The following is a 27,998-nucleotide window of genomic DNA, read 5'->3' as shown; positions in this document are numbered from 1 at the left end:
GTTATTATTGACTGGCCAGGTCATTCACTCAAGCTAAATCCAATACGCAACTAGCCCTAACACAAGCAGGAGCTGAAGATGGCTGCAGTACAGGCCTGGCAGAGCATCACCAGAGAAGATACCTAGTACCTGGTGATGTCTATGGGTATCAGGTGCCCAGAAATGGAGAAACTGAAAGTGAATAAAAAATACCCTTAAAGCTGAAAATGTGCACTTTAACCACAAGTAAATAGTTTGATGACAAAAAAAATACTGTGGATGGCAGAGCCAAATCAAGAAGAAAAAAAAAAACATTGTGTCCCAAGAATTATGGAGCACACCATATATATATATATATATATACATATATATACCATATACGTATATATATATATATATATATATATATATACATATATATATATATATATATATATATATATATATATATATAATACACACTCAGAGGCTCCACTCCAGATACCATTCTGTTTTTCCAGCCCTTTGTTTCCAGTCTTGCCAATGGCATCCCACTATTAATTTGTTTGTGCTCTCAGCCTGAATGGGGCTGGATGGGAGGTTGGAAGAGGCTTTTGTCACTTACTCCTTTGCACTCTTCCACTTGACTGTGCGCTCACTGCTCGACTCGATCGGCGCTGGAGGAGGCCATTAGGGTGCGCGGCAATCGGTCGCTGGGACAGAACGTCTCGGTAATTTCCACGGAGGGTTTTTTCTATGGTCACACTCCATTTCTTTTGTCGTTGCGTTTATGAGTAGCCTGGTTTGGGTCGTGTTGTCGTACTTGATTTTACGCCGTTTTGTTTGACTGATGATGAGGAGGGAATGACTGTGGAGGGCTAGGGCAAGAGCTAGTGTGAATGAGAGAGATATATGGGCGGAGGAAGAGGTAGGGCTGGTGCACATGTGAAAGGTGCATGGATAGAGAAAGGTATGGGGGTGGTGTGAATGGCAGAGTTATATGGGCAGGAAGAGAGGTCAGGGGGGTGTACATGTGAGAGGTATTTGTGTGGGAGGAGAGGTGGGGGTGGTGTAAATGGGAGAGGCATATGGACAGGAGGGGTGCTGTAAATGGGAGAGGTATCTGGACAGGAGAGGTGGGGGTGGTGTAAATGGGAGAGGCATATGGACAGGAGAGGTGGGGGTGTGTAAATGGGAGAGGTATATGGACAGGAGAGGTGGGGGTGGTGTAAATGGGAGAGGTATCTGGACAGGAGAGGTGGGGGTGGTGTAAATGGGAGAGTATCTGGACAGGAGAGGGGGGGGTGTACATGGGAGAGATATTGGACAGGAGAGGTGGGGGTTGTGTAAATGGGAGAGGCATATGGACAGGAGAGGTGGGGGTGGTGTAAATGGGAGAGGTATTGGACAGGAGAGGTGGGGGTGGTGTAAATGGGAGAGGTATATGGACAGGAGAGGTGGGGGTGCTGTAAATGGGAGAGGTATATGGACAGGAGAGGTGGGGGGTGGTAAATGGGAGAGGTATTGGACAGGAGAGGTGGGGGTGGTGTAAATGGGAGAGGCATATGGACAGGAGAGGTGGGGTGGTGTAAATGGGAGAGGTATTTGGACAGGAGAGGTGGGGGTGGTGTAAATGGGAGAGGTATATGGACAGGAGAGGTGGGGGTGGTGTAAATGGGAGAGGTATATGGACAGGAGAGGTGGGGGTGGTGTAAATGGGAGAGGTATTTGGACAGGAGAGGTGGGGGTGCTGTAAATGGGAGAGGCATATGGACAGGAGAGGTGGGGGTGGTGTAAATGGGAGAGGTATTGGACAGGAGAGGTGGGGTGGTGGTGTAAATGGGAGAGGTATTGGACAGGAGAGGTGGGGGTGGTGTAAATGGGAGAGGTATTTGACAGGAGAGGTGGGGGTGGTGTAAATGGGAGAGGTATATGGACAGGAGAGGTGGGGTGGTGGTGTAAATGGGGAGAGGTATATGGACAGGAGAGGTGGGGGTGGTGTAAATGGGAGAGGTATATGGACAGGAGAGGTGGGGGTGGTGTAAATGGGAGAGGTATTGGACAGGAGAGGTGGGGGTGGTGTAAATGGGAGAGGTATTTGGACAAGGAGAGGGTGGGGGTGGTGTAAATGGAGAGGTATATGGACAGGAGAGGTGGGGGCTGGTGTAAATGGAGAGGCATATGGAACAGGAGAGGTGGGGGTGGTGTAAATGGAGAGGATATGGACAGGAGAGGTGGGGGTGGTGTAAATGGGAGAGGTATATGGACAGGAGAGGTGGGGCGGTGTAAATGGGAGAGGTATATGGACAGGAGAGGTGGGGGTGGTGTAAATGGGAGAGGTATATGGACAGGAGAGGTGGGGGTGGTGTAAATGGGAGAGGTATATGGACAGGAGAGGTGGGGCTGGTGTAAATGGGAGAGGTATATGGACAGGAGAGGTGGGGGTGGTGTAAATGGGAGAGGTATCTGGACAGGAGAGGTGGGGGTGTGTAAATGGAGAGGTATATGGACAGGAGAGGTGGGGGTGGTGTAAATGGAGAGGTATTGGACAGGAGAGGTGGGGGTGTGTAATGGGAGAGGTATTGGACAGGAGAGGTGGGGGTGGTGTAAATGGGAGAGGTATTGGACAGGAGAGGTGGGGTGGTGTAATGGGAGAGGTATTGGACAGGAGAGGTGGGGTTGTGTAAATGGGAGAGGTATCTGGACAGGAGAGGTGGGGGTGGTGTAAATGGGAGAGGTATTTGGACAGGAGAGGTGGGGGTGCTGTAAATGGGAGAGGTATTTGGACAGGAGAGGTGGGGGTGGTGTAAATGGGAGAGGTATATGGACAGGAGAGGTGGGGGTGGTGTAAATGGGAGAGGTATATGGACAGGAGAGGTGGGGGTGGTGTAAATGGGAGAGGTATATGGACAGGAGAGGTGGGGGTGGTGTAAATGGGAGAGGTATATGGACAGGAGAGGTGGGGGTGGTGTAAATGGGAGAGGTATCTGGACAGGAGAGGTGGGGGTGGTGTAAATGGGAGAGGTATATGGACAGGAGAGGTGGGGGTGCTGTAAATGGGAGAGGTATATGGACAGGAGAGGTGGGGGTGGTGTAAATGGAGAGGTATTGGACAGGAGAGGTGGGGGTTGTGTAAATGGGAGAGGTATTGGACAGGAGAGGTGGGGGTGGTGTAAATGGGAGAGGTATCTGGACAGGAGAGGTGGGGGTGCTGTAAATGGGAGAGGTATCTGGACAGGAGAGGTGGGGGTGTGTAAATGGGAGAGGTATTGGACAGGAGAGGTGGGGGTGGTGTAAATGGGAGAGGTATTGGACAGGAGAGGTGGGGGTGGTGTAAATGGGAGAGGTATTGGACAGGAGAGGTGGGGGTGGTGTAAATGGGAGAGGTATCTGGACAGGAGAGGTGGGGGTGGTGTAAATGGGAGAGGTATATGGACAGGAGAGGTGGGGGGTGGTGTAAATGGGAGAGGTATATGGACAGGAGAGGTGGGGTGGTGTAAATGGGAGAGGTATTGGACAGGAGAGGTGGGGGTGGTGTAAATGGGAGAGGCATATGGACAGGAGGGGTGGGGTGGTGTAAATGGGAGAGGATATGGACAGGAGAGGTGGGGGTGGTGTAAATGGGAGAGGTATATGGACAGGAGAGGTGGGGGTGGTGTAAATGGGAGAGGTATTTGGACAGGAGAGGTGGGGGTGGTGTAAATGGGAGAGGTATTGGACAGGAGAGTGGGGGTGGTGTACAATGGGAGAGGTATGGACAGGAGAGGTGGGGGGTGCTGTAAATGGGAGAGGATATGGACAGGAGAGGTGGGGGTGGTGTAAATGGGAGAGGTATCTGGACAGGAGAGGTGGGGGTGGTGTAAATGGGAGAGGTATATGGACAGGAGAGGTGGGGGTGCTGTAAATGGGAGAGGTATATGGACAGGAGAGGTGGGGCTGGTGTAAATGGGAGAGGTATTTGGACAGGAGAGGTGGGGGTGGTGTAAATGGGAGAGGTATTTTGACAGGATAGGTGGGGGTGGTGTAAATGGGAGAGGTATATAAACAGGAGAGGTGGGGGTGGTGTAAATTGAAGAGGTACAGTGCCATGAAAAAGTATTTGCCCCCTTCCTGATTTCCTCTTTCGTGGCATATGTGTCACACTGAATGGTTTCAGTCCATTAGACATAATGTAATAGTCAAAGGGAGCCCGAGTAAACACATATTATATTTTTATATTATTATTTCATTCCTTATTATTTCATTTATTGGCTGGACCGCAACAACGGGGCCAGCCCTACGAACATGAATGTCTGTGACTGACTGAGTGAGTGATGAAGTTACACCATTGGTCGCCCGGATCACGTGTGTTAGGTCCAGTCATATACTAGGTTTTAACCTGGTCTTGTTTTTATTATTATTTAATTTATTCATTGAAAAATGTTCTCAAACACACATATCACCCATGTGAAAAAGTAATTTCCCCCTTAAACTTACAAACTACACCACCTTTAGCAGCCATAACTGCAACTAAACATTTCCTATATTTTGATATCAGTCTCCCACATTGCTGGGGAGGAATTGTAGCCCACTCTTCTTTGCAGAACTGCTTTAATTCAAATTGGTAGGTTTTCAAGCATGAACTGCTTGATTCAGGTCCTGCCACAGCAACTCTATTGGGTTCAAGTCAGGACTTTGACTAGGCAACTCAAAAACTTCCATTTTGTTTCTTTTCAGATATTCAGATGTGAATCTTCTTCTGTCTTTTGGATCACTGTCTTGCTGCATAACCCAATTACACTTCAACTTCAGCTTCCAGACAGATGACCGAACATTCTCCTTAAGAATTTTCTGGTCCAGCGCAGAATTCACAGGTCCATCAATAATGGCAAGTCATCCAGGTCCTGAGGCAGCGAAGCATCCCCACACCATCATACTACAACCGCATAGGAGTACTGGTTCTTACTGTGAAATGCTGTATTTGCTTTACACCAGACCTGTGTCATCCAAGAAATTCCCCTTTTTATCTCATCTGTCCATAGAACATTACCCCAAAAGGTTTGGGGATCATACAAGTGCTTTTTCAAATGTCTGAAGAGCATTGATGTTTCTCTTGGTTAGCAATGGTTTTCGACCTTGCTACTTTTCCATGAATTCATTTTTTCCCCAGCCTCTTTCTTATTGCGTCACTGACCGTAGCTGAGGCTAGAAAGGCCTACAGTTTTTAGGTTGTTCTTCTGGCTTCCTGGATGAGTTGTTGCTACAGTCTTGGAGAAAATCTGGCAAGCCGGCCACTCCTGGGAAGATTCACTCTTTCAACTGCTAGAAATAATGGCTCTGACTGTGGTTCAGTGGAGTCCCAGAGCCTTAGAAATGGCTTTGTAACCCTTTCCAGACAGATATATTTCATAACTTTCTTTCTCATCTATTCTAGAATTTCCTTTGATTGTGGCATAATGTGCTCATAAAAACCTAGTGGTGACTACTTCACTCTAAGGTTCAATACGAGTGAGCTTTAGATTCAACAGGGCTGGCGGAAATCAACCTTGGCTGTGTTCAATCAGCTGAATGTAATTATCAATTAAATTTGGTTCATTGGTTGATTGAGCAACTAAGGGGACAATTACTTATTCACATGGGTGATATGGGTGTTTGTTTTTTTTTAATTAAATAAATTAAATAATAATTTTAAGTAGATACTCAGTTTCCATGTCGAATACTACATTTGTCTAAAGAACTGAAACCATTCAGTGAAACAAATACATAATAACAGAGGAAATCAGGAAAATCAGGGCAAATACTTTTTCACAGTATCGTATATGGGCAGGAGAGGTGGGGGTGGTGTAAATGGGAGATATATGGCCCGGGATGAACAAGATGTGCATACACCATTGTTTGTCTTGTCATTCACTATCCCTATTGTAAAATCCAATAATGAAAGGATTTAACAAGGACGTTGAATAGGTCTGTATAGTTGGTGTGACAGCAGGAGCCAGGATTGCTGTCCAACCAAGATTAGTTTCTTAGTCAGAGGAAAGTAAAAAAAATAAATAAAGAAATAAAAAGACATTTTTAATTTCATTTTTGTGGAACAACAATCACCTGTACCACAACCCAAGCGCATAAATAGGAATGTCAGCGGATTTGCTATTTCTGTCTTTGTATTCGTTAGTCCTTTTTTGCGTTTTGTTTTCCTTCAAGAAAGAGATGCCTCCTTGCAGGGATAGCATCCGGAAATGTGTCACATTATGTCACTTAAAAGCGAAAAAGAAGCTGTTAAAATGATACAGAAGCTAGTCAGAGCAGTAGTTAGACATATTTAGTCCATTCCGTGTCATTACAAAGATTATGAGCAGTGTTTACCTAAGAAATTTGCCATATTCATTATTTAGAAACAGGAGAGTGAAAATGACTGATCAAAGACGTACCAGCTCTCTGACTTCTTCAAGCTGTTTGTCAACATTTAAAACCAGCTGCGTCTTCTCCTCTGGAAAAAAGAAGAAGAAGAACAACAAAACAGCATTGATCAGTTGATGAAAGTGCACTCCTTTATGACAAAAAACCAACTCCCCAACAAAACGAGTAAGTGTCTGAAGATATATTCAAACCTTCTCGCTGTGTTTAAATCCGTCTCTGACGTCCCCTTCCGCTGACACAACTATCATCGTTACAAGCCTGGCAGAGTGAGATGTTAACGGCGGCTCAAAGAGATGGGGAACATCCGGTTTAGCGGTGTGTTCTCCTGATTCACCAATCCCCTCCATTTTCTCTCTCTGTAAGGTTGCTATTTCAACATGGCCTGACCTGGTGGTGCACTGGACCACCTTATTGCGCAGAAAAAGGCAGGTTCTGAATAAGGCCCGGGCACCAGTTTACGCAAGCTGTATATGAGGTTTCCTCAGTCTAAGCCCTTTAAACTTGATGAGTGGATAGCTCTGAGAATATCTGACTGTTCACAAGCCAGAGATGCCTCAACTCAATTGACTATACCAAAACATAGAACTACAGCACCCTTTTGGCAGTAAAATACGAGTGATCTGTTCAGCAGGACGTCAGTGTGGCCTCCTGTGGAACATTCTGGAATATGCTTGATCGCAGGTGAAACGCAAGCTTAACACCCTAAAATTAGATTCAGAACACAGAAAGCGGAATAATTTTCAAAAAAGAAATTGTAGACAGCAAACATAATTCAATACGCCTACTTCGCGCACTTAAACCACTGGGTTTAAAAAAAAAAAAAAACCACTACACAGATAATCTGAATTCAGAAATAGGGGGGAAAAAATCAGATCCCACACATTTCAAAAATCTTCATTTTTTGCCCTCGGGTGAGCTGCCTTTCCTGGTCATCAGATACATTTTTAAAACCTGTGTACAGTCTCGCTGCCTACACAATAAACAGCCAGAGGCGCTTTGCAAAGAACAAAACAAAGTTCTGCACTCTGACTCCAATTCAGGCTACGAGCATTTAAAAAATGTATGTCAACATTCATGGTATACACAGCATTTGCAATCATATAGTTTTGTAAACAGAGAGCCAAGGCAACAGTGCCGCTTGGCGAGCACATCTTTACATCTTTGCTCAATTTTTAATCGCCTGTGACTGACAGCCTTCTAGGTTTTGTAAATCTGCTTCCAAAGCAATATTCATGTATAATGGAATGAGACCTTGCATTATTTTCCCCCTCCATCGTACAGGTTTTTAACCATAGAGAGAAAAAAACAGCATACTGGATTTAGAGAATGTTGAGTGTTTTGGCAAAAAATCGTCAAGGTCATTTAATCTCTTGCACCGCATTCTTTATTATCAGTAGCAGAGCATATGTGAAATAGAACAACACTATAACAAAAGCCCTTTGTCAACTCTATTGGTGTCTTATGCAATTGCGGACCGCATACAAATCACCTTTTTCAGGCCCTTTAGGAAAATGCAATTTCTTTAAGGACAGAACTGAATTTGAAGGGCCAGGTATTCTAGTGGAAGCATGGACGGGGGAGGCACAATTAATGGGTATTGTGGATCTTTGTTTTATTCAGATAGGCTTCACTTTCTTTTGTCTGTTTCAATTCATTTCATTGCTGGTGGAGGACCTGGTGAATGCAGTGAAGAAAGAAGAGTGTCTTTTCACCAACAGAGATGTTCCTTGATTACATGAGGCTGTGTACTGTGATGTTACATTGTTATGCTTTTTCAATGCCAGCAACAATTCACTCACATTCATTTCCGAAAAGACCTAACAGGTGTTTACTTTTAGCTTGATATACATTTTAATGAGAAACAAGTATTATAGTATTAAGTACTGGGAATTGAGAGTGACTGACTGTGGGGCCATTTTGGATAGTTGAACAAGGTTTAGATGAACCAGAATTTATCTACATTTAACCCACATCTGCAATCAATGTAACATTTATTCAAAAGAAGAAAAAAAAAACAAGGCAAGTGGGGCCGAATGGCCTGATCTCACGTTTTCTTATGTTCTTATGTTCCTAATTTAAGACACAGCCAGATTTGAGCTTCCCTGGGGAATACATCGTAAAATGGGGATACGATGGGGAATACATCGTAAAATTAATTTCACGATTTCACTGACATTAACAAGACCCCCAGCACATTCCATAACATCACAAATCCACCACTGTATTTCACAATATTATACATTGAAGCGCACTCCAAAATTACTGCCACCCTAGATAAGGACAAAAACACTGTACATGCACAAATAACACCATTACTGAGATTAATTGTAATTTTCCCCACATGTGGAGAATATTGTACATTGTTAATGACTCAACAACCAAATTTTTTGAATTATAAATTCATTTTTAAAATGTGCTTCACAATTATTGCAATCCCTAAAATCAGTTCTTGGTGCACCCACCCCTGCCAAGTATAACGGCACTGACTCTTTTCCTATAATATTTGAAAAGGTTGGCGAACACATCTGAAAGGACCTTCAGCCATTCTTCCATGGCAAACCTTTCAAGATCCTTATATCCTTAGGTTTGCACTGAAGGACTGTCCTCTTCAATTGACACCATAGAAGTCCTGAAACTGCGATGGCCATTGCAAAACACTGCTTCTCCATCCCTGTAATATTTGGGGGAATAATTTGGGTTTTGCTTGCTTGCATTGTCTTGCGGAAAGGTCCACCTACGGCTTGATCGAAACCTCCTGGCAGAGGTACCAAGATTTTTGGAATATTATGTATAAGGCATTCCCATTGATCTTAACAAGATCCTAAGGACCACTGGCTGTGAAACAGCCCCAAAGCATAGATGATCCACCGCCATATAGTACGGTAGGTATAAAGTTATTTTCCTTCCACACATCAATGGAAAACATACTGCATAAATACATATCTTAGCTACATTTATTGATGGGTTCATGAATGACAGCTGAAGATGGTCATGTGTCCCAACATGAAATATCTTACAGAGGTCTAATTTACAATTAAACCTGTATATGTGCATTCAGATAATTAGCTAATTTGCCCAGTGTATTGGGGACAGAGAAAACCTGCATACACACCAGCCGTGCAGTAATGGAACTGCCCATCCCTGATCTACAATCTCTTCTGTTTCTGCCTGCAAAGTGCTTTACTTTACTGCCATTCAGCAGCAATCTGATCCACAGCAACTAACATTTGTACATATTATAGCTACATGCATCTCAGCAAAAACATATTTTCAACATACAAAAATGCAGTGACGTATACAAAACACTGTCTGTAAGTCATCAACTAAAACTTGCAAAATCTAGGCCTACCATTAAAAATAGCTCACACAAATTAAAGAAGCTCTATTCCAAAGCAATTCCACCCAATGTTTCCTAAATTATTTAATGTAACTTGGTTCTGTGTTTCTAACCATCTGAAGAGAATGTGGTCATTCAAAGTTTGTGTCACATAAAAGCGTCACATTAAAAAAATGGTCTTATTTTGGGCATGGGGCATGCCATCCAGGGGCATGCCACCCCAATACAGCTGGATATATAATGAAACAATTCAAGTTAAGCACTTTGTTCAAGGGTATGACGGCAGTGTCCTTCCTGGGAATCAAACCTTTGGGTTACAAACCCAGTTCCTTACCCATTATACCACAGTACCGCTGCAGTACACTGCATCTGGAATCCTTGGTGACAACAACCCGTGCATCAGTATTTACAGTGAAAGGAAGCCAAAACACAGATAGACCTTCACCTACAGGCTAGACAACCAGTGAAATTTAGAAGCTCTTCAAGATTAGAATTCAGGTTCTCTTCCAAGTATTTTTCCCTACAAGTTCCATGACCATTTACACGAACAAGAGTGAACTTTATAGTTTATAGTCCATTATAGTCCATTATAGTTTTTCAAATGACTACTTTGGCATAATTTGTAAATTAAAATCATCGAGCAAAACTCAAAATACCAAAATTATAATCCAGTCTTGTCTAAGGGACACCCTATGATTTTTTAAATACACCTTCAGTGGAGAAAAATCACATGTAAGCATCCAATCTAATATAATATAAAGCAAACCTCAGAACTTTTAAGGCAGGTGGAATGGAAATTTCTATCTTCCTTAAGAAACGCCTTTTACGGTAAAGTTAACTGTTCATTCTTAATCTTGCTTTAATGCATATTTTGATGCAATATGCACTCTGTACACTAGGGGGTGCTGGAGGGACTCCGTTTCCCCTCAGACTGACGGTGGCGCTGGCAGGGGTGGAAGGAGAAGCAGAAAGCGCCGCTGCTCGTCTTTGGCCACTTTCCGGTTGGTTCTCACAGCCGAGGAGGCCTACAGCAGCCTCAGGCGTGCTCACCTGAGACTGTTCAACCATCAACTCAGGAGCGACGGATTAGTTTCATTAGGCCAGTTAGAGAGGCACAGCCTTCTGTGTCTTTAAAGATACTATATTTTAGGAATACAGCGACTAAATATTTGATCATTAATGGGCCCTCATGTTGTTATCGCTTTTGTGTATGCCGGACAGTTACACTGATGCTCTCAACTTCTGTACATCGTCCTGGATAAGTAATTTACTATGTAATAACAATGACTGAGAAAGTCTGTTATTTTAAAGAAATTTTCCAGATGAAAACTACCTTTTTGTCACATAATGTGGAAAATCATGACATTTTGATTCATGAGCGAAACACAGCATACAGTAGTTCTGCTAAATGTGTTGGTCATTGTATAACCAAGCCCTCAAAACAGAAAGGTATGGAATGCACCTTAAAGACCTGAAAGGAACTGAATGTTAAATATAAGATAAGCAACACTCTCTTTTTTAGTAACAGCCTATGCTTTACCTTTAGGAGTGATGAACCAAATTTAGATGTCCCACCTTATAACTGCCTGTTGGGTCTGGCTGAAATCTGCTAGTTCCGAACAAGTGGCATAATGAAACAAAAGCAACTCAGTATTTTCTTACACGCAATAAAACAAGCCTTTATTTATTTATTTGTTGATTTTGCATTTCTCAACACATTTATAGATGCTTTCAGTTACGGTCGTAAATGCAGATTAAGCTCAGCTGGGTTGACCCCTCACTGATGCCGTGTCTTTGATGGTTTTTTTGCAGAGCAGAAGCCATCCCCAGCTAGCTCTGAACTCACAGCTTGCCCCATGTAACCCCCTGGCACTCATCCTGGTTTCTCCATTATCTATATGCAGAGATGACATTTCATACAACATTAACTAAGTTGGCAATTTGTAGGCCTAATGTTTTCCATTTCTGAGAACTGAAAAATGGTGAAATTTTTGGCAAGTAGTTCGCCACAATAGACAGGCCATTATTGTGAGCATTGTTTCACTGTGTCATATTATGTTGCCTCTTTCAGATAGCCAACATAAAACTAGAAAGGTTACAATTCCTGAAGGAATTGTGTGGGCTTGCTTCAAATTCTAACTGGCACTGTCCTCAAGCCTCAATGCATTTCAATGAGGGCGCATAGCTCAGAAGAAGCACGAACCCGTCCAGACCCATGGCGCACCGTAGCGTTACATATACAGCCGGGGATCAGCAAGTAGCGTTTATGTTCCAGGGATTAGTCATATCCTACAAGTGTCATTAGTAAAACTTGGCTAACTACATAGCTAGCTAGCTATGGCATGTCCTCACCTCTGTAACGTTATTTGTTGTCCTCCATGTGTCCATACATCTGTATCGGTGGTTGTAGCTGTGTGCCATTAGCTCCTACTCATGCGTGCAGGATAGCATCTGTACGCACTAACTAGGTTAACTAAAGTAGGCAAAACGCTAACATGTTAGGGTTAGCTAAATTAACGTTAGGCGATAAAGCTGTGCTTCAAAATCTTGTGCCGTTGGAAGTGCGTCCTACTAAACGTCCATGAGTGAGTGACCACCTGCGCACGCGTCCTACTAAAGCTTTCTACTAAACGTCCATGAGTGACCCTCTATGGAGTGACCGCAAAAATTGCACACAAAAAGTTGAATATTTCAAAAAGTTTTGAATATTGAAAAAATCTGAATACAAGCAACAATATCTGGAACTAGCCGGTCATTGTGGTGTAAAAAGTTTGAATGCAGTGCAAAAACTGTTAGAGCTAGAAAAATCGGGCAGAAAGTGCAGATAATAATAATAAATATGAAAGATATCAAGAGTGGGCTTACCGAAGCAAGCCCTCTAAAAAATGATTGCATTCTCATAAAATCCTGCTTTTAAGCCAGTATTATTCATTTTAGTTATTAGTTATTAGCTTTAAAAGTGATTTAAAACTGTGAGCCTGTTTAAAAGGCTTTAATGTTCTGCTGTGGAGGTACAAACAAACAGAAGGAGCGATACCGCTCAAATCTACCAGCTTACTTACAGCTTTGGCTGCATAAAATCAATAAGGGTTAGGAACTACAAGGTCAGTAGTGTTTGCTGTTCACTTTTAGCTATTTACAATTTTGTTGTGAAACGTCGACATTTAACACAAATATAAATCGTGGGAAGGAACATCTGAGGGCACTAAGCAGCAGTAGCTAGCTTGCTTTCCTGCTTGCTTAGCTAGCTAGCTAGCCTACAGTGACCGTTAGCTGGCTAGCAGAGCCCATATTGTTTTTTCTGACCGTTCACAATGAAAATTATGTAATTGAGGTTTGTAGAAATTTGCCAGAGCTGTCCGTTCCCACAGCATTGCCAGTGTCTCAGACAGATCATAAAATGTAGTTGTATAATAGCTAATCATTTAAAATATCAAGGTTATTGATGTTAAATTAAAAGATTGATGCCTTGAAAGCACAGCAGTGCATGCACCTAGAAAAGAGGCATTTTCTCTCATTTACACAAGTACTGGTTTAAGCCAGGCCCACACCCAGTCCTCTTTTCAAATAGAAAAACAGATAATTTTATTGGTTGAACAGATACACACTATTAACCCTAATTTGGTTATTAAGACCTTCAACTGTATGAGCCAGAGCCAACAGCATAAAGTACAAGAGAGAATGGAATTGTTTCCCTGTTCTAGCCTATGTAATATGCGTTTCAATATTTGTACTTTGTGTGGTTCTTTTAATTTTATTCTATGCCTAAATCAGTGAGAACGGTTTTATTATTGATCTAACAACTCTAAAAAAGAGTCGTAGTGGATCTGCTATAAGATGACTGCAAACAAGCAAGATGTCAGTAAAACAAGTGAATGACTCCCCAGTGAGGGAGCACAATGTGCTCATTAGTATGGAAGGCCTGTCAGAGGTCCCCTCAACAATGGGAAAACAGTAACAAGTGGTGGTCTAAAGTCTATAGAACTCCACTTGTAGTGGCTGATGTCAACCTCAGTACAATATGCTGCATTGTTGAAACCTTTGCACTTCACTTAGTGCCCTTCCCGCCCGTGCACTCATCGTGACGTGACCTCCCACACCAACAGGACAGCATGTAACAGGACTGCTGTGGCCTGCTCCTCGGAACAGCAATAGATAAGATTTTCCCACTCAGCAAAACAGCACGGTTCCCAGCCAAGTGAATTAACTGCACCACTAATGAAGATCAGAGGGCTGACATTACTTTCGGCAGCAGGTATGCACATGATAACAGGAATTCCACACTATTAGCATGTACCCTCATGACGCTTTGCTAAGAACACCAGTCTAGCAAGGAGGAATGTAATAAAGTTATAATGTAGCTTTATGCCATGGATACCCAACTCAACTAACAGAATTGTATCTATGGGAAGAGGTGGAATAGCATGTAGCAACTGGGAGAGATGAATGTGCAGATAGTCACCCAGGCTCTACAGGAGGGATGGGTCAGAGTTCCTTTGTCATATACAGTATGCTCAGCATGAGTACTGTCTCCGGTGGCCACAAGGCTAATGGCCAATGGCTTTCTCAACATCTGTGCTGCCAATTACAACGCTTAATCAGCGTGATGGCTCAGCTGTGTTCTCTCAATGAAAGGTTGTGGTGTCAGCCAAAAATTATTTTTTTAAATGTTTAAAGAAATAATACTTCCTTTGAAGATGTGTTGTAGGTAGTGGTGCTGAGCGAATAATCTGTGTTTTTTTCAAGTTTAAACAATTAACCATCAATGTCAGTTTGATTATTTGAATTGTCTTCAGATAATACAACGGTGGATAAACGGTGTTTTCTCCAAGCTGGGTGTGCTAGTTTTTTAAGTTGTAGTTTTTAAAAAGCTGTCACTCAACTCAACAAATTTAGCACAGAAGTCAGGCATCATGTACCAAAGTATCTACATCCACAATTAAAATAATCCTACATCGCCATGGGCTGAAAGGAAGAAGCCCCTACTCCAAGACCGGCGTAAAAAAGCCAGAATGAAGTTTGCAGGTTATCCTCAGGAGGAAGACCTAGCCTTTTGGAGGAGTGTTCTCTGGTAAGATGAAACAAAAATTGAACTATCTGGCCATAATGATCAGCGCTATGTATGGAGGAAAAAGGGTGAGGCTTTTAATCCAAAGAACACCATCCCAGCCGTGAAGCATGGGGGTGGCAGCATCATTTTGTGGGGGTGTTTTTCTAGAAAAATAGTACATAGTACATACAAGCTGAAATAAATCAGTCTCTTAGCTATAATTTTAAAATGACCTCTCATGGAAATAAAGTAGATACCCTGATTGACTGGGTTAACACAGGAAATGATTGGTAACACAAAATGTGTGGAGTTGTGAAAAATTGAGTTTGAATATATTTAGCCTAGGTGTATGAAAACTTTTGGTCTCAACTGTATTTCAAAAATAAATAAATAAAATTGAAAACCGATTCTCCAATAAGAAACTGAACTCCAAAAACATTAATCGCTCAGCGCTAGCGGGTAGCTAAATGTATTGAATAAAAAAACAGAAAGCCCAACGTAAAGTCACTTATTAGGGTGTTGATTCACCATATGTGGAAAATAGCAGGCCTTTGCACAGTCTTTAGCCTCTGGAATTCTGCTGGAATGTTACACGGCACTTTTACAAATAAGTCGGGGACGGAGTGTGGCACAGTGGGTAAGGAACTGGGCTGGTAACCGAAAGGTCGCCGGTTCGATTCCCGGGTAGGACACTGCCGTTGTACCCTTGAGCAAGGTACTTAACCTGCATTGCTTCAGTGTACATCCAGCTGTATAAATGGATACAATGTAAAATGCTATGTAAAAAGTTGTGTAAGTCGCTCTGGATAAGAGCGTCTGCTAAATGCCTGTAATGTAATGTAATGTAAAGTCAGTCAACTCAACTTTGTTGATGGGAGCGGAACATGCTGTCTCAATGCATTTCATAATACTGTATGAATGCAGAACTGGGTTCAGAACAGGTGACTGGAAGACCATGACATGGATAACATCAGTGTCATGCTCCTCAGAAAGGCAACTCCTCATTGGGCGACTACTTCTGCTCTGCAGACATCATCATTATTGGGAAATTAAGTAAACCATGCATCAGAAAATAAACAGCTTACCATGGGGTGAGGGACACTTAGTGGCTTAAGTAACAATTTACAGCTACCTGGCCCTGGTGAAAAGGTATGTGCACACTCCTGCATTACCAGAAGAATCATGCCGACAGACTGACACCCTCAGGGTACCACCAGGACCATTCATTGCTAGAACACTGTTGGGTTCCTGTGTTTGTTCACTAGCTGTTTAGTTTAAAGTGTAACGCGGGGTGATCAATTCTGACTGTAAACTCGGATTCAGTCCCCCATCACACACGGCCAGCAGAACACGCAGGTTTTTCTTGATAAACACAGCATATTCGTTGCTTAGCTACTCATTTTGTCTATTCACATGGCAATACTCACCTTCATTGTCCACCTGCTACGTGACGAATCGCGGTAATGCAATCATCAAATGTCACAGATAATGCAACATCAGTACACATCCCTGTACCTGATGAATGACCGTCAAGCATAATATCTAAATACTGTATGCAACTGTACCTTACCTGTCCAAAATTATGCTAAATGCATAACACGAATAAAGTGCATTTTGGTCTTTACTTTAAAATTATCAACCGTACCCAAGTCCAGTGTGATACGCAGACTTCAAACTAAATAATTTATTGAGTGGGATCATGTGGGTGTTAGCTTGCTAGCAAGCTACACATACTCAGTCCATGCTACGATTCCAATATTGGACATCATCCTTGACAAATTTTACAAGCAAAATAAGACTTAGTCTAGATAATGATGCTCATTGACACTGTCTAGTTAGCACAGTTAGACCTAGACTAAGCCTATATTTATTGTGAACGTCAGTGGACGTTTGCGACACTTACCTCCACCGAGTTTAGGAATTCTGCCAATTTTATTTGTTATCTCAGCTGTCAGCGTTCCAAAGTCCTGTTCGTATGATTCAAAATCGGAAGACATCGTGGGAGTTATGGTTTTACGAAAATATTGCGAAGTAACTGTAAATTGACAACCCAAAATATGTTTCAGTCGCCGTCACTTCCTGATTGTAGCACAATTAATTCTGTCCGATATGGAAACCGAGACTAAATTTGTTTAGGTTCCAAGCACAGAGGTTCTGTTCTACGGTCTTCTGTGACTTCTGTGAATTTATCTCATGATCAATTTCCCTGTTTGTTTAGTCGTTTTCAAACGTTTAAGACAATACTTAAAATCTTAAAATACACTGTTTAATTGCAGTATTCCCTGTAATCAATTTTTGGCTTATAGGGGAGGGATTAATACCGCTTTGTTTAGTTTGTTTTACTAATGATTTGCTATATATATATATATATATATATATATATTATATATATATATATATATATATATATATATATATAGTCTACGTAATGCGTGTAGTGTCTTGGAATAAAAACAGTTAAGTTAGGGGAAACGCTATTATCACTAGTATCTACATTAGCTCTCTCGCATTCTTAATAAGAGGAGACACAGCGGAGGTGAAGTAATGCTGTAACACTTTCAGGAAGTGTCAGGTGAAGAAGCAGGGAAGCTTCTGTGGAAGAACAAACAAGGAAGTAGCGAGGTAGGTGGGTTTCATTTAAAGAGACAGTTAACAGTGTATTCGTTTAAAACACGAATATTTGCTCGTTGAATATTCTTTATTGTGTAATTTTGAAGACCGAATCTTCCAAGATGCTCAAAATCATTCGCTATTTTTCGTTAATTAATAACATGTCAAAAGCCTAGCCCTGAATTCCGTGTCCAAGTGTGATCACATGAGGTAGGAACGAGGAGACTGGCTGGTTATGTATGCTCGGATGGGAGGGAAATGATCCGCTAAAGAATAATGCACAAAAATCGAGAAAGCTCCCTTATCACTAGCGAATCTAAATACTTTGGCGGGCGGGTTCTGTTGGCTAAAGTCGTATGTGTAATTTCAGTTTGTGGTTTCTGTCTGATGAATTCCCTCCACTGTGAATTTAGGAAATCGGTACACAGCGCCGTTAGCTAACCGTTAGCTGGCTCGCTACAACTGCTCATTTCTTGGCGTCAGCTAGCAAGATAGCTAACGGGCTAATTACCTGATCAGTTTTACTATAATATGGGATCTGAATATAAATCGTAATCAGAATTATTATAATAACGAAAGTTGGGGATATGAATCTGTACCTATATGGTGTGGTTATGGAAAGAATCAGCATAAAAAATTCCCACATGACAGTTTAGACGTCTGAAATTGAGAAGCAGGTTAGCTCAGTCAGAATGCTGTTAGGAAAATAGTTATTGAAAACAATCTAACGATTATATATTGACAAATTTGTGTCTTCACATCTAATAATCTTGACAGTCACTCGTTTCTCACACGTCTCGAACCGCAATAGATGTATATAGGCCTAATTATGTGTGAGAAACGAGTGACTGTCAAGGTTATAAGCTGCACAGACATAAATAAAACTATGATGTACAGTAGTTCATATAATTTTTTTGTGCATAAATTGCACACGTATGCAGTCTGCAAGCAGTCGACCCATAGAAACCATTTGAGTTTCATAAATAGTTTATCGTTTTCAACTAATTGGTGTGCATGGTTTTTGGGTGCATATTACGTGGACTGGATCTAATCTGTCGGTGATAAATCAATATATTAATTATCATGGTCGTTTACAGTATGTTGTTTATATATATCCTATTGGCATGGCTCTACAACACTATGACCCTTTGTTGTTTGAGCGGTTTCACCATTTCAATGGCAGACTGACATTACCTGGTCTCTCTTGGACCTTTTTTTTTTTTCTATTACACTGTTTTTAGGCTTTTAGCAGAAACTGTGAAACTACAGTCCTTGGTTTAGCACAAATGTCAGTAATGCACTTATTAGGGTATTTACACAGGCTGTTGGTGGAAATGGTTCATCACCCCATTCCCAAAGTAGGCCTATATATAATGACATTTGGTGGTGTTAATAATAATAATAATAATAATAATACCCATAAGCAGCAATTCTGGGACCCAACAATGAAACACATCAAGTGCATGTCAGCATAGCAAGAAATGTGCTATATATTTGCAGAATTTCACAACTGTTGCTTCAACAAGGCTGGAGATATGCATGCTCAAAGTTTGCACGTTTCAGTTGATTGCTATCGCTCCCCTTTTTGTCCAATAAGTGTAAAATTTGCTCCTTGACCATTTCTAGTGACCCTGTACCATTTTAGTTTTCTAAAAATCAACAGAGCAGTTATGCCCAAAATGCAAAAAATGGCGGAAGAAGCCATACTTGGGGCCAGACAGCAAGGGTCAGAAGCTCATCAACCACATCAAGTGCACATGCCATAACTGTATTTGAGGCATCACATGATCAGAGTGACTAGAGTAACCTTTTATCATTTTGCAAGTTGCCATGACAACAGATCAGGCAGTTAAGAAATCTCCTTCAGAGTGTCCAGTTTCATGTGAATCAACCAGGTGAATGTGGGAAAAGTAGCAAATGAACAGACAAAATCCAAAATGGCCACCAATTCAACATAGTGACTACCAACATACACACATACTCATATTTGGACTGATGTGGTTAGTCACTGTAACAAATTTCAAATATCCACATAAAACTAGTTATTTTCAGTGAATTGTCACATTTTTAAAAAACCATTGAGCTCTGTAGCGCCACCCTGTCATTTAAAGGGCCAATTCTTTACTGTCGCCCTCAGGATTGAAGTATCAATAGACACACCAAGTTTCATCACTTTTTATCAAGCTGTTTGGAATTTATTTTCTTATTGGCAAAAGCCACTCCGACGTACAAAATCCATTGGCTTACTGCGGATATATTTTTAAGCATAGCAAGTTTCTTTATGCTGGGATTTTAGATACTCATGAGTAGATGTTATATTCCAAGGTCCTTTCAAATCAGTCAAAGCGTTAAGGTGGAGATAGATTTTAAGTGTTATTTAATTTTTTCGAAATGGCAATAAATGCATAACGGTAGGCTAATGGATGTCAAACGGAGCAGGGCTTACCTATTTTTAATTCTTGGAAATTTCAAAGACTGCTATAGCTCCATCATATGGCCAGTCGGCATTTGGTCAGTGGTAGTTAGAAGGTACCCTCTGTCAGTGCCCAGTTTCATGTGAATCAACCAGGTGAAAGTAGGAAAAGTATGAACAAGCAAAATCCAAAATGGCTGCCAATTCAAGATGTTGGTGACTGTACCATATATAATCAGATTAATATTGAGGTGATTAGCCACCAAAAATTGACGAGCTCTATAGCACCACCCCGTTGTTTGTTTTGGCCAGTTCTTTGGGCCTGTCCACTTGATTGAGTTGTCAGTAAACACACCAGGTTTTACCACATTTTGTCAAACTTTTTATTAACCTTTTGGAAAAAAGCACATGCCCAAATGCAAATTCACTAACTTATTGTGAGAACGTTTTTAAGAGCAAGAACTTTTTTATGTTGGGAATTTAGATATTTGTGATTAGATGTGATATTCCAAGTTTTGTGCAAATAGGTCAATGCGTCTAGGAGGAAATGTTTAAAAAAAAAAATATATATATATATATATATAGGAAAATCCTGATCACACGCATATTCTTTTTGGGATAGTACTAATTTGTTCTATGAGTGGAGGGGAGTGGAGAAATTAGATTCTAGGTCAAAGGGCTCAATCACCATTTGGAGTGCCCCTCAGTCATTGTGCAAAGTTTGGTAAATAACCAACCAGACAGTTTTGCCTGAATAGCAAAAAAATAGCTGTGAGGGGGCGGCGTGGTTGTGGTGCCGATAAAGGTTAGCACTGATCACGTAACTGCCCATAGCTGCGGCTGCCGGCCGACTAAACCACTCCCCCGTCTCTCCGCCTGCAGCTGGCACCACAACCACGCCGCCCCCTCACAATGGCTTTTGGAAAAATAACATAATAACACAGTAGGGTGCCTGCATTGGTAATATTCAGATATAATATTTTTATGTGTATTTGTAATAATTTTAGTAAGAGTAGTAGTAATACAATAGTTATTTGAATAGACCGTTGATAATTTTTCTTGCATGTATCTTTGGCTCTTTGACTCCAGATGGAGGTACAACCTCTCATGAGGAAAGGGTGCTCTGGAAAGCACTGAAAAAGGATGAGTCACCATGACAGAGCAAAGGACTCTGGGACAGGGACCACTCCAATGACCCGCGATGCTCTGTCTCTCCGGATGTTCCGTCGATTGAAAAAACGCTGTCCGCCATCGCTGTTGTCCTCATCGCCTCTGTGGGGGATCCTAATTTGCCAGGAGCGGAAACGATTTTAACCTTCTTGTGTCCTAGAGACTGCTCTCTGCTAACCGCTGCACGAGAAGCCAGCAAAAAAATGAGTTTCCTGTTTGCCGTCGTCAGATTCGAGAATCTTCACGAGGTGAAGAGGCTCTGCCACTGGGGGCCCATGATCGCCCTGTCCGTCATCGCCATCTGCTCCACCATCGCCGTCCTGGACTCCATCATCTGGTATTGGCCCTTGGACACCACCGGTGGAAGTGTCAATTTTATCATGTTGATAAACTGGACGGTTCTCATCCTTTACAATTACTTCAATGCCATGTTTGTGGGTCCTGGCTACATCCCCCTGGGGTGGACACCGGTACGTATAAAATCAAGGGAAGCAGAGGATTGCAGGTTGTGTTCTCATGTGGCAAACTGCCATCGTTCCCATGGGTGAGATGATTGGCCTGTATGTATCCAGCTGTAATAATATATGTGAACATAACAAAGGACGTGTGGGGGCATTCATTGTTATGTGGCCCGAAGGAGGCTCAGTGCTCACCTGTACAGTGTTGAAGTAGAGCCTGGACAAGAGTATCCTCGCGACAAAGTCTTTAATAGCAAAGATGTCTTCATATGACAATACACTAAAAGTCGGGAGGAAAATATGACTATTGACGAGGGTTCTTTTGGGTTTTTCTTGATCGCTTTCACGTTTTTTTTTTTTTTGTGTTGTCACGTATGAGCAGTGAGTCAGGGAATGCCCTGCTGACCAGAACCCTCCCTCTGCTGGGCAGTGCATTACATGCTGTTGCTTTTGTGGGTACAATTGGCATTGCCAGCGCCAGGATTCATATCAGACTGTGTAGGCACATCACAGCACCAAAAACCTCACCAAAATATGTCACCCTTCATCCCCAACTCGTCACCTTCTAAGACACCGTCCCGCAATCTTCATAGAGACTGGATGAAGGGTCGAAAGGCTATAGTTCATTTTTAGATTTATATATCATTTAGTTTATATATCGGACATTATGGGTCAGTTTCCCACACGTGGATTAAGCCTAGTCCTAGACTAAAAGAAAAATTCAATCAAATCTCCATTGGGGGAAAAAAACTAGTCTAGGATTAGGCTTAATCTAAGCTCTATATATTAGTTGATAGTTGTGTGTTGTTTTTTAGTTTTATTTGGATTTGCTCCTGTATGTAACCTTTGGGCAGTCAATGTGTGATGACCACTTTTTAAATGACTTGAGTTTTTGTGGTGTTTTTTTTCTTCTTCAACAGGAAAATTCACAAGATTCTGTGTACTTACAATTCTGTAGAGTATGCCAAGGATACAAAGCCCCGAGATCCCACCACTGCCGGAAGTGTAACAGGTACAGGTCTCGTACCGGTGTGCTCTTGAGCTGGTTTAACAGGTTTAAGTTCAGTGCAGTATAATCTTTCAGCACGGTTGTGTTTTCAAGCAAATGGGACAGGTAGGTGTATACCACAAGTGTGTACTTGAACGTGCCTTCGGTGTACTCTACGGTAATTTGTCAGCGATTTCTGAAATGCATTTTGCTTGGTTTTGCAAGAGAAGCGATTTTGGCGCTGAGAGAACGTTTGATGTTTCCTGTCCAGGTGTGTGATGAAGATGGATCACCACTGCCCGTGGATTAACAACTGCTGCGGCCACCTGAACCACGCCTACTTCACCAGCTTCCTCCTGCTGGCGCCCCTGGGCTGCATTCACGCGGCCTTCATCTTCACCATGACCATGTACACCCAGCTCTACGACCGAGTGAGTGACGCTGCAGCCCCCTGCTCTGCCCAGCAGAGGGCAGACTGCTTCCCACTTGCTGTGTCACAAGTTTAGGTTTTGATCTCATCAAGTGCAGTAGTTTTTGGAGGGGTGTTGGCGAACTAGGCGTGAGATCTGTTGGCTTGAGTACTGGATGTATTTCTGGTCTCGCGTTGCTCCTGCTTTACCTTTAAGGGGCGGTGCTTGTCCTGTGTCAATATAGTCTCTGATTGGCTTACTGTAGGCTATGTGAGCTGTAGGAGTGTGTGGTTAAGAATGAATGTTTGTGAATGCTGTCCTTTTGAAAGGTGCGGGGTACATGCCCTGACCTCGTGCTCTCCTCCCGCAGATATCGTTCGGGTGGAGCTCGGTGAAAATCGACATGAGCGGCGTCAGGAGGACGCACAGTCCCATCATGCCGTTCAGCGTGCCCGCCTTCGCCGCCACGCTTTTCGCCTTGGGGCTGGCGCTGGGCACCACCATAGCCGTGGGGATGCTGTTTGTCATACAGGTGCGGCCCCGCCCCGGGCCCCGTAGCGTGCGCGTGTGCGTATGCGCGTTCGCGCGCGGACGGGCCCGTCGTCCTGAGAGCCGCTCGGAGGCGCGGGCGAACGCCTCCGTCGGCTCTGACGCCGCTTTTGTTCCCCTCGCCCCCAGATGAAGGTGATCGTCCGGAACAAGACGTCGATCGAATCGTGGATCGAGGAGAAGGTGGGCGCGGCTTCCTTTCCCGCTACGAAGTGCGCGTGCGCGCAGCGAGCCGGGCGTTGCCGACCCCCCTGCAGCGCACGTGGAACGTTACGCCTAAACGCGTGCCCGCAGAACCGGGTTTGCCACAGATGGCGTTTTGTTCATCCCCACCCTGTAGGCCGTGCAATTTCAGAGCGGCTCGGGCTGCAAGTGTGAAACGGTCCTGCTGTTCGTTCCCCATGTCTCCAAAGAACTCACGCCGATGTATAAAATCTCCCAGTGTTTTGGGATGTATGGGACACCCCACCCAAAATAATGGCGTCACCCTGGGATAACTCCTCCCCTTATAGAGAATCACTTTAGGAAATTTTAATGCTGACTGCAGTTCAGATAAAACTAAAAGAAGAGCTCCTACCTTTGACTTCTTTGAAATGTTGTGATCGGGACTTCAGACAGCAACAGAACATTAAACAATAGGTTTGTCGCCATTTTGCAGTGTTCTCACCTGTGATTGACAGCCAGGTGGAAAACTTTAGGGTGCACGATTGGACTGTTGATTATTTGTTTCAAAGTTGTAAAAAAAAGCCGCCAGAGCATTAACCCCCCCCCCCTCCTCCCGGCCCCCCCTCCCAGGCCAGAGACAGAATCCAGTACTACCAAACGGGAGAGGAGTTCATCTTCCCCTACGACCTGGGCAGCCGATGGGAGAACTTTAAGCAGGTGTTCACCTGGTCGGGCGTGCCCGAGGGCGACGGCGTAGAGTGGCCCGTGCACGAAAAGTGTCACCAGCACACCTTAACCGTGAGTACGGTCACGGCCCGCGACCACGGGCGCGTTCCCCCGACTGTAACCGTAGGTGACCCCAGACAGCCTTAAATATCACCGTAAATGACCAGGACCACACAAGTGACTGCATGTGACCATTGTCTACAGTTGGGTGGAAAACAAGCAAAAAACTGACCTTTTCATAGTACTATCAGGGCACAGTGACCCAGTAGCTATTTTCTTAACTCCTCTGCATTCCAAGGATTAGTCATAGTGTTTCTTTACTCCCTCAAGGTTAAACAGTTCTTTAAATTGTTGCCATGACTAGTCAGAAGTTACACAGATTTTATGTGCTGAACAGAGTCTTCCATGCAGTTTAAGTATAGCTGTCCATAAGAGAGCATCAGTGTTCTACACAGTTGGTTGTCTGGAGGAAATTGGAGTTGTACAGAACTGTGTGAACAGAATTGGTTATTTTTATTTTGACGAACTTAACACAAAGAAGTAATGATATTTAACAAGCTATAAGGTGTTTTGATAATAATTTTCTTTAACTTCCTCTTTTGTTTTCCCTTCAGATTGAGCAGCTGAAACAAAAAGCTGATAAAAGAGTGAGAAGCGTAAGTAATGAAGTACTCATAGTTGTACAGCAGGTGGTGCCAAAAACATGAAACACGGTATTTGTTAGTAACAGATAAAGCTGTGAAAATGGTGGCATTGTAATGAATTTTATCTATAGAACAAAGGGAAGGTGATAAGTAAAAATATGAGAACCTAGAGGTATGCTCATGTATTTTGCCAACAGTACAGAGACAGTTTCTGTTAAACTGAAGAAGAACGCCCATTCTGCTTTGTGGGAGGGCATGCTTTTTCTTTGTGGTGTGTGTAGCCTGCTGTGAGCGTTTGATTGGTCGAGCAGCGCAAGTGATTAGCAGCGCTGCCGCTGTGATTGGCAGATCCAGTACCGAGTGGTGGAGGACTACAACGGCGCCTGCTGTCCAATCAGCAAGGGGCTCCGCACCTTCCTGCGCACCCCCTGCACGGAGGAGCCGCGAATCACGCTGACCCGGGGGGAGGTGCTGTTCGCTACCCGCGGCACCAAGTGAGTGGGGCGGGGCCCTGGGGAGGGAGAACCAGGGGCTGGCTACAGGGCGGCAATACGGGGAAATGGGGCCGAGGGGGGGGCGTTAGGGAGAGGTGTGACGGGCGACCGGATCGTCCCCATCCGTTGGCACTGCTCACAACTAGAACGCAACCACACAATAAATCCCCCCCCCCCATAAAATTTTGATGTGAACCATAGACACAGACTCGGTGAAAGGAACATGAAATGTTGGGAAAACAAGAGCATTGTGGGTACAAAACTGCAAGTGACACGTCTGTGATAAAAGTGTGAACCTAAACAAGACAAGAATAGATTGCATATGTATGCGGGCACGCTCCTGAGCTGTGTTGTGACGTGTGTGTGTGTCTGTGTGTGTGTGTGTGTGTGCCGCAGGTGGTGGATGTACGGAGACAAAGTCCTGAGCGAAGAGCAAATCAAAGGTACAGCTCTCAGTTTCCGTCTGCCGCCATTTCGCCGCTGCTGCTCTGTTCTCCGCGCTTCCGCTGTTTAACCCCCTGGTTATAAAGTTAGTTTTAAAGCTCGGTGCTTGCGAGCGGGCCGTCCGAGATGCTGGTTTGCGTGGCACATCATTTCCTAAGTTACCGTGGGTTGTGGGGTTCCTCTGATTTCGGGTGTGCCTGGTTTTTCTGTCGCAGCCCCGTGTCGTGTTTCTCTTCAGGGCGGGTCGCATGAGTTGGGGTTTCTCTTGTTACGGAGGGTTGCATAAGAGTCGGGTTTCACTTTTATATTTGCTTGCGTCAGTCAGGTTTTCTTTATTATTTTATTTTTAATTTTTTTTTACGGTGGGTTGTATGAGTCTTGGTTTCCACTGTTGTTTTAGATAGCACGTGTTAGGTTTCTGTCTTACGGTGCGTTGCGCGTGTGCGGTTTCTGCCTTACGGTGCGTTGCGCGTGTGTGGTTTCTGTCTTACGGTGCGTTGCGCGTGTGCGGTTTCTGCCTTACGGTGTGTTGCGCGTGTGCGGTTTCTGTCTTACGGTGGATGGCATGCGAGTGTGCGGTTTCTGTCTTACGGTGGATCGCATGCGAGTGTGCGGTTTCTGTCTTACGGTGCGTGCTGCGTGTGCGGTTTCTGCCTTACGGTGCGTGGCGCGTGTGCGGTTTCTGTCTTACGGTGCGTTTCGCGCGTGCGGTTTCTTCTTCGTTGTGTGTTGGCGTGGTGGGTTTCTGTCTACGGTGCATGCGCGTGTGCGGTTCTGCCTTACGGTGCGTGCGCGTGGTGGTTCTGCTTACGGTGCGTTGCGAGTGTGCGGTTTCTGCCTTACGGTGCGTTGCGAGTGTGTGGTTTCTGCCTTACGGTGCGTTGCGCGTGTGCGGTTTCTGTCTTACGGTGCGTTGCGCGTGTGCGGTTTCTGTCTTACGGTGCGTTGCGCGTGTGCGGTTTCTGCCTTACGGTGCGTTGCGCGTGTGCGGTTTCTGCCTTACGGTGCGTTGCGCGTGTGCGGTTTCTGCCTTACGGTGCATGCGCGTGTGTGGTTTCTGTCTTACGGTGGATGGCATGCGAGTGTGCGGTTTCTCTTTTTTGTCGCTGTTGTTTTGTGAGGCTGGGGTTTCTCTGCGGCGGTGGCGGCGGCGTCCCCTTCACGCGTCGCGCCGAGCCGCGTGCGCGTAGGGTCTCTCTTTCGCGGGTTTGGCTTCACGGCATTTGCTCCCCCTTCTTTTTCAGCTGGAGCGCGGATGAGGGGCTGGTTTCCACGGAAATGCGTGGAGAAGTGCCTGTACGACACGGCAAGCAACTCCACCACCACCGAGGAGAAAAAAGAGAACTAATATATTGTATATAAAAAAATTAAGTAAGAAAAGCAAGAACTTTGGGAGGGCGGTGAGAATGGGGGCGCCAGGCGCATGTTTTATTTGGGGGGGCTTTTGGTTTGTTCTGTTCAGGAACAATCCCTTTACTTGAACCAACTGTAGTTATTATGCTAGCCACGATCTCTTGTTTCCATTTTTACTATGCGGCTGAATCGTGCAAGTCAGTTGCCGTGGGGGTCTCCGTATTCTTTGTACAGTAGAAATAACATTTTTATTTTAATACATTTTGTATTAAGACAAGAGAGACCCTCACCTTAACTCTTTGGATTAAAACAATAATAATAATGTTTCTCATTATATTAAAGGCTACATTAAACATTGCATTTCTAAACCAGCTCACCTGACATTTCAAAATATTATCTTTTGCAGCGCTGAAAAGGGTCATTTTCAGTGCTGTTAGAATTATGATTGAGTACATAGAGAAACAGAACATGCAGGCTGTGGCAGTATTTGATTTGTAGAGAGAAGTGTTTAGTCTGGGAATTTTTGAGATTTGTAGGCTGAAGAGCATCTCTGTATTCCAAGTGAAACAAAGGAAGTGCAACCTCTTTTTTTAGTGTGTAATCTAGGTAGCATGTTCCATTTAAAACTAAACACCAAATCCCTATTCATTTTGACCTGCATTAAGCAAGCCTTACTATTCTTTGATATGTACATGTTTTTTTTATTTTATTTCGGTGAATGAAAACCTCGCAATTTTGTGCAACTGAAAAGTCATTAAAAGAAGAGGTGGATAAAAGATGAGCGTCGTCGAGTTTGTTATTCTAAACTGAGTATCGAAGCACTTTTGGGGTTT

The 27,998-nt window shown here is 43.5% G+C and overlaps 2 protein-coding genes across 9 annotated transcripts in view; one reads left to right on the top strand and one right to left on the bottom strand.

Moving 5' to 3' along the window:
* The window catches only part of vti1a (vesicle transport through interaction with t-SNAREs 1A), a 189,911-nt gene extending 173,052 nt beyond the window's left edge, over positions 1 to 16,859 (bottom strand). For 2 of the 4 annotated variants that reach the window (XM_064321173.1, XM_064321171.1), the window contains exons 1-2: positions 16,645 to 16,859; positions 6,366 to 6,424 (exon numbers count right to left, since the gene is read on the bottom strand). In XM_064321173.1, the coding sequence (XP_064177243.1) occupies positions 6,366 to 6,424; positions 16,645 to 16,738 (153 nt within the window). In that variant the 5' untranslated portion in view covers positions 16,739 to 16,859. The remainder of the gene's footprint in view (positions 1 to 6,365; positions 6,425 to 16,644) is intronic. The other 2 variants (XM_064321172.1, XM_064321174.1) reach the window with 2 other exon arrangements.
* Positions 16,860 to 17,206: 347 nt separating this feature from the next.
* On the top strand, positions 17,207 to 27,943 carry zdhhc6 (zinc finger DHHC-type palmitoyltransferase 6). 5 transcript variants are annotated; one of them, XM_064321164.1, is made up of 11 exons: positions 17,207 to 17,363; positions 20,854 to 21,404; positions 22,313 to 22,404; positions 22,652 to 22,811; positions 23,161 to 23,322; positions 23,469 to 23,522; positions 24,135 to 24,302; positions 24,845 to 24,886; positions 25,223 to 25,368; positions 25,765 to 25,811; positions 27,057 to 27,943. In XM_064321164.1, exons 2-11 carry the CDS (start codon positions 21,138 to 21,140, stop codon positions 27,158 to 27,160), a joined length of 1,242 nt encoding a protein of 413 aa, XP_064177234.1. In that variant the 5' UTR covers positions 17,207 to 17,363; positions 20,854 to 21,137; the 3' UTR covers positions 27,161 to 27,943. The 5 variants fall into 5 exon arrangements, with proteins under 5 accessions (XP_064177234.1, XP_064177236.1, XP_064177235.1 ...); XM_064321166.1 differs by having other exon boundaries at positions 17,229 to 17,367; XM_064321165.1 differs by lacking the exon at positions 17,207 to 17,363 and adding an exon at positions 17,378 to 17,561.
* Positions 27,944 to 27,998: the final 55 nt, after the last annotated feature.

This window comes from Anguilla rostrata, chromosome 2 (genome assembly GCF_018555375.3).
Source record: "Anguilla rostrata isolate EN2019 chromosome 2, ASM1855537v3, whole genome shotgun sequence".
NCBI classification, from domain to species: domain Eukaryota; kingdom Metazoa; phylum Chordata; class Actinopteri; order Anguilliformes; family Anguillidae; genus Anguilla; species Anguilla rostrata.
The sequence above is the reverse complement of the archived record's forward strand: the minus strand, read 5'-3'. Positions and strand labels throughout refer to the sequence as shown.

What these genes read in the sequence shown, in the direction of transcription:
- zdhhc6 (XM_064321164.1), top strand. Translation starts at nt 21,138, where the DNA reads ATGAGTTTCCTGTTTGCCGTCGTCAGATTCGAGAATCTTCACGAGGTG. An exon ending in GGATGCTGTTTGTCATACAG is followed by an intron (nt 23,323 to 23,468) that starts GTGCGGCCCCGC and finishes CCTCGCCCCCAG; the next exon opens with ATGAAGGTGATCGTCCGGAA. An exon ending in GAGCGAAGAGCAAATCAAAG is followed by an intron (nt 25,812 to 27,056) that starts GTACAGCTCTCA and finishes CTTCTTTTTCAG; the next exon opens with CTGGAGCGCGGATGAGGGGC.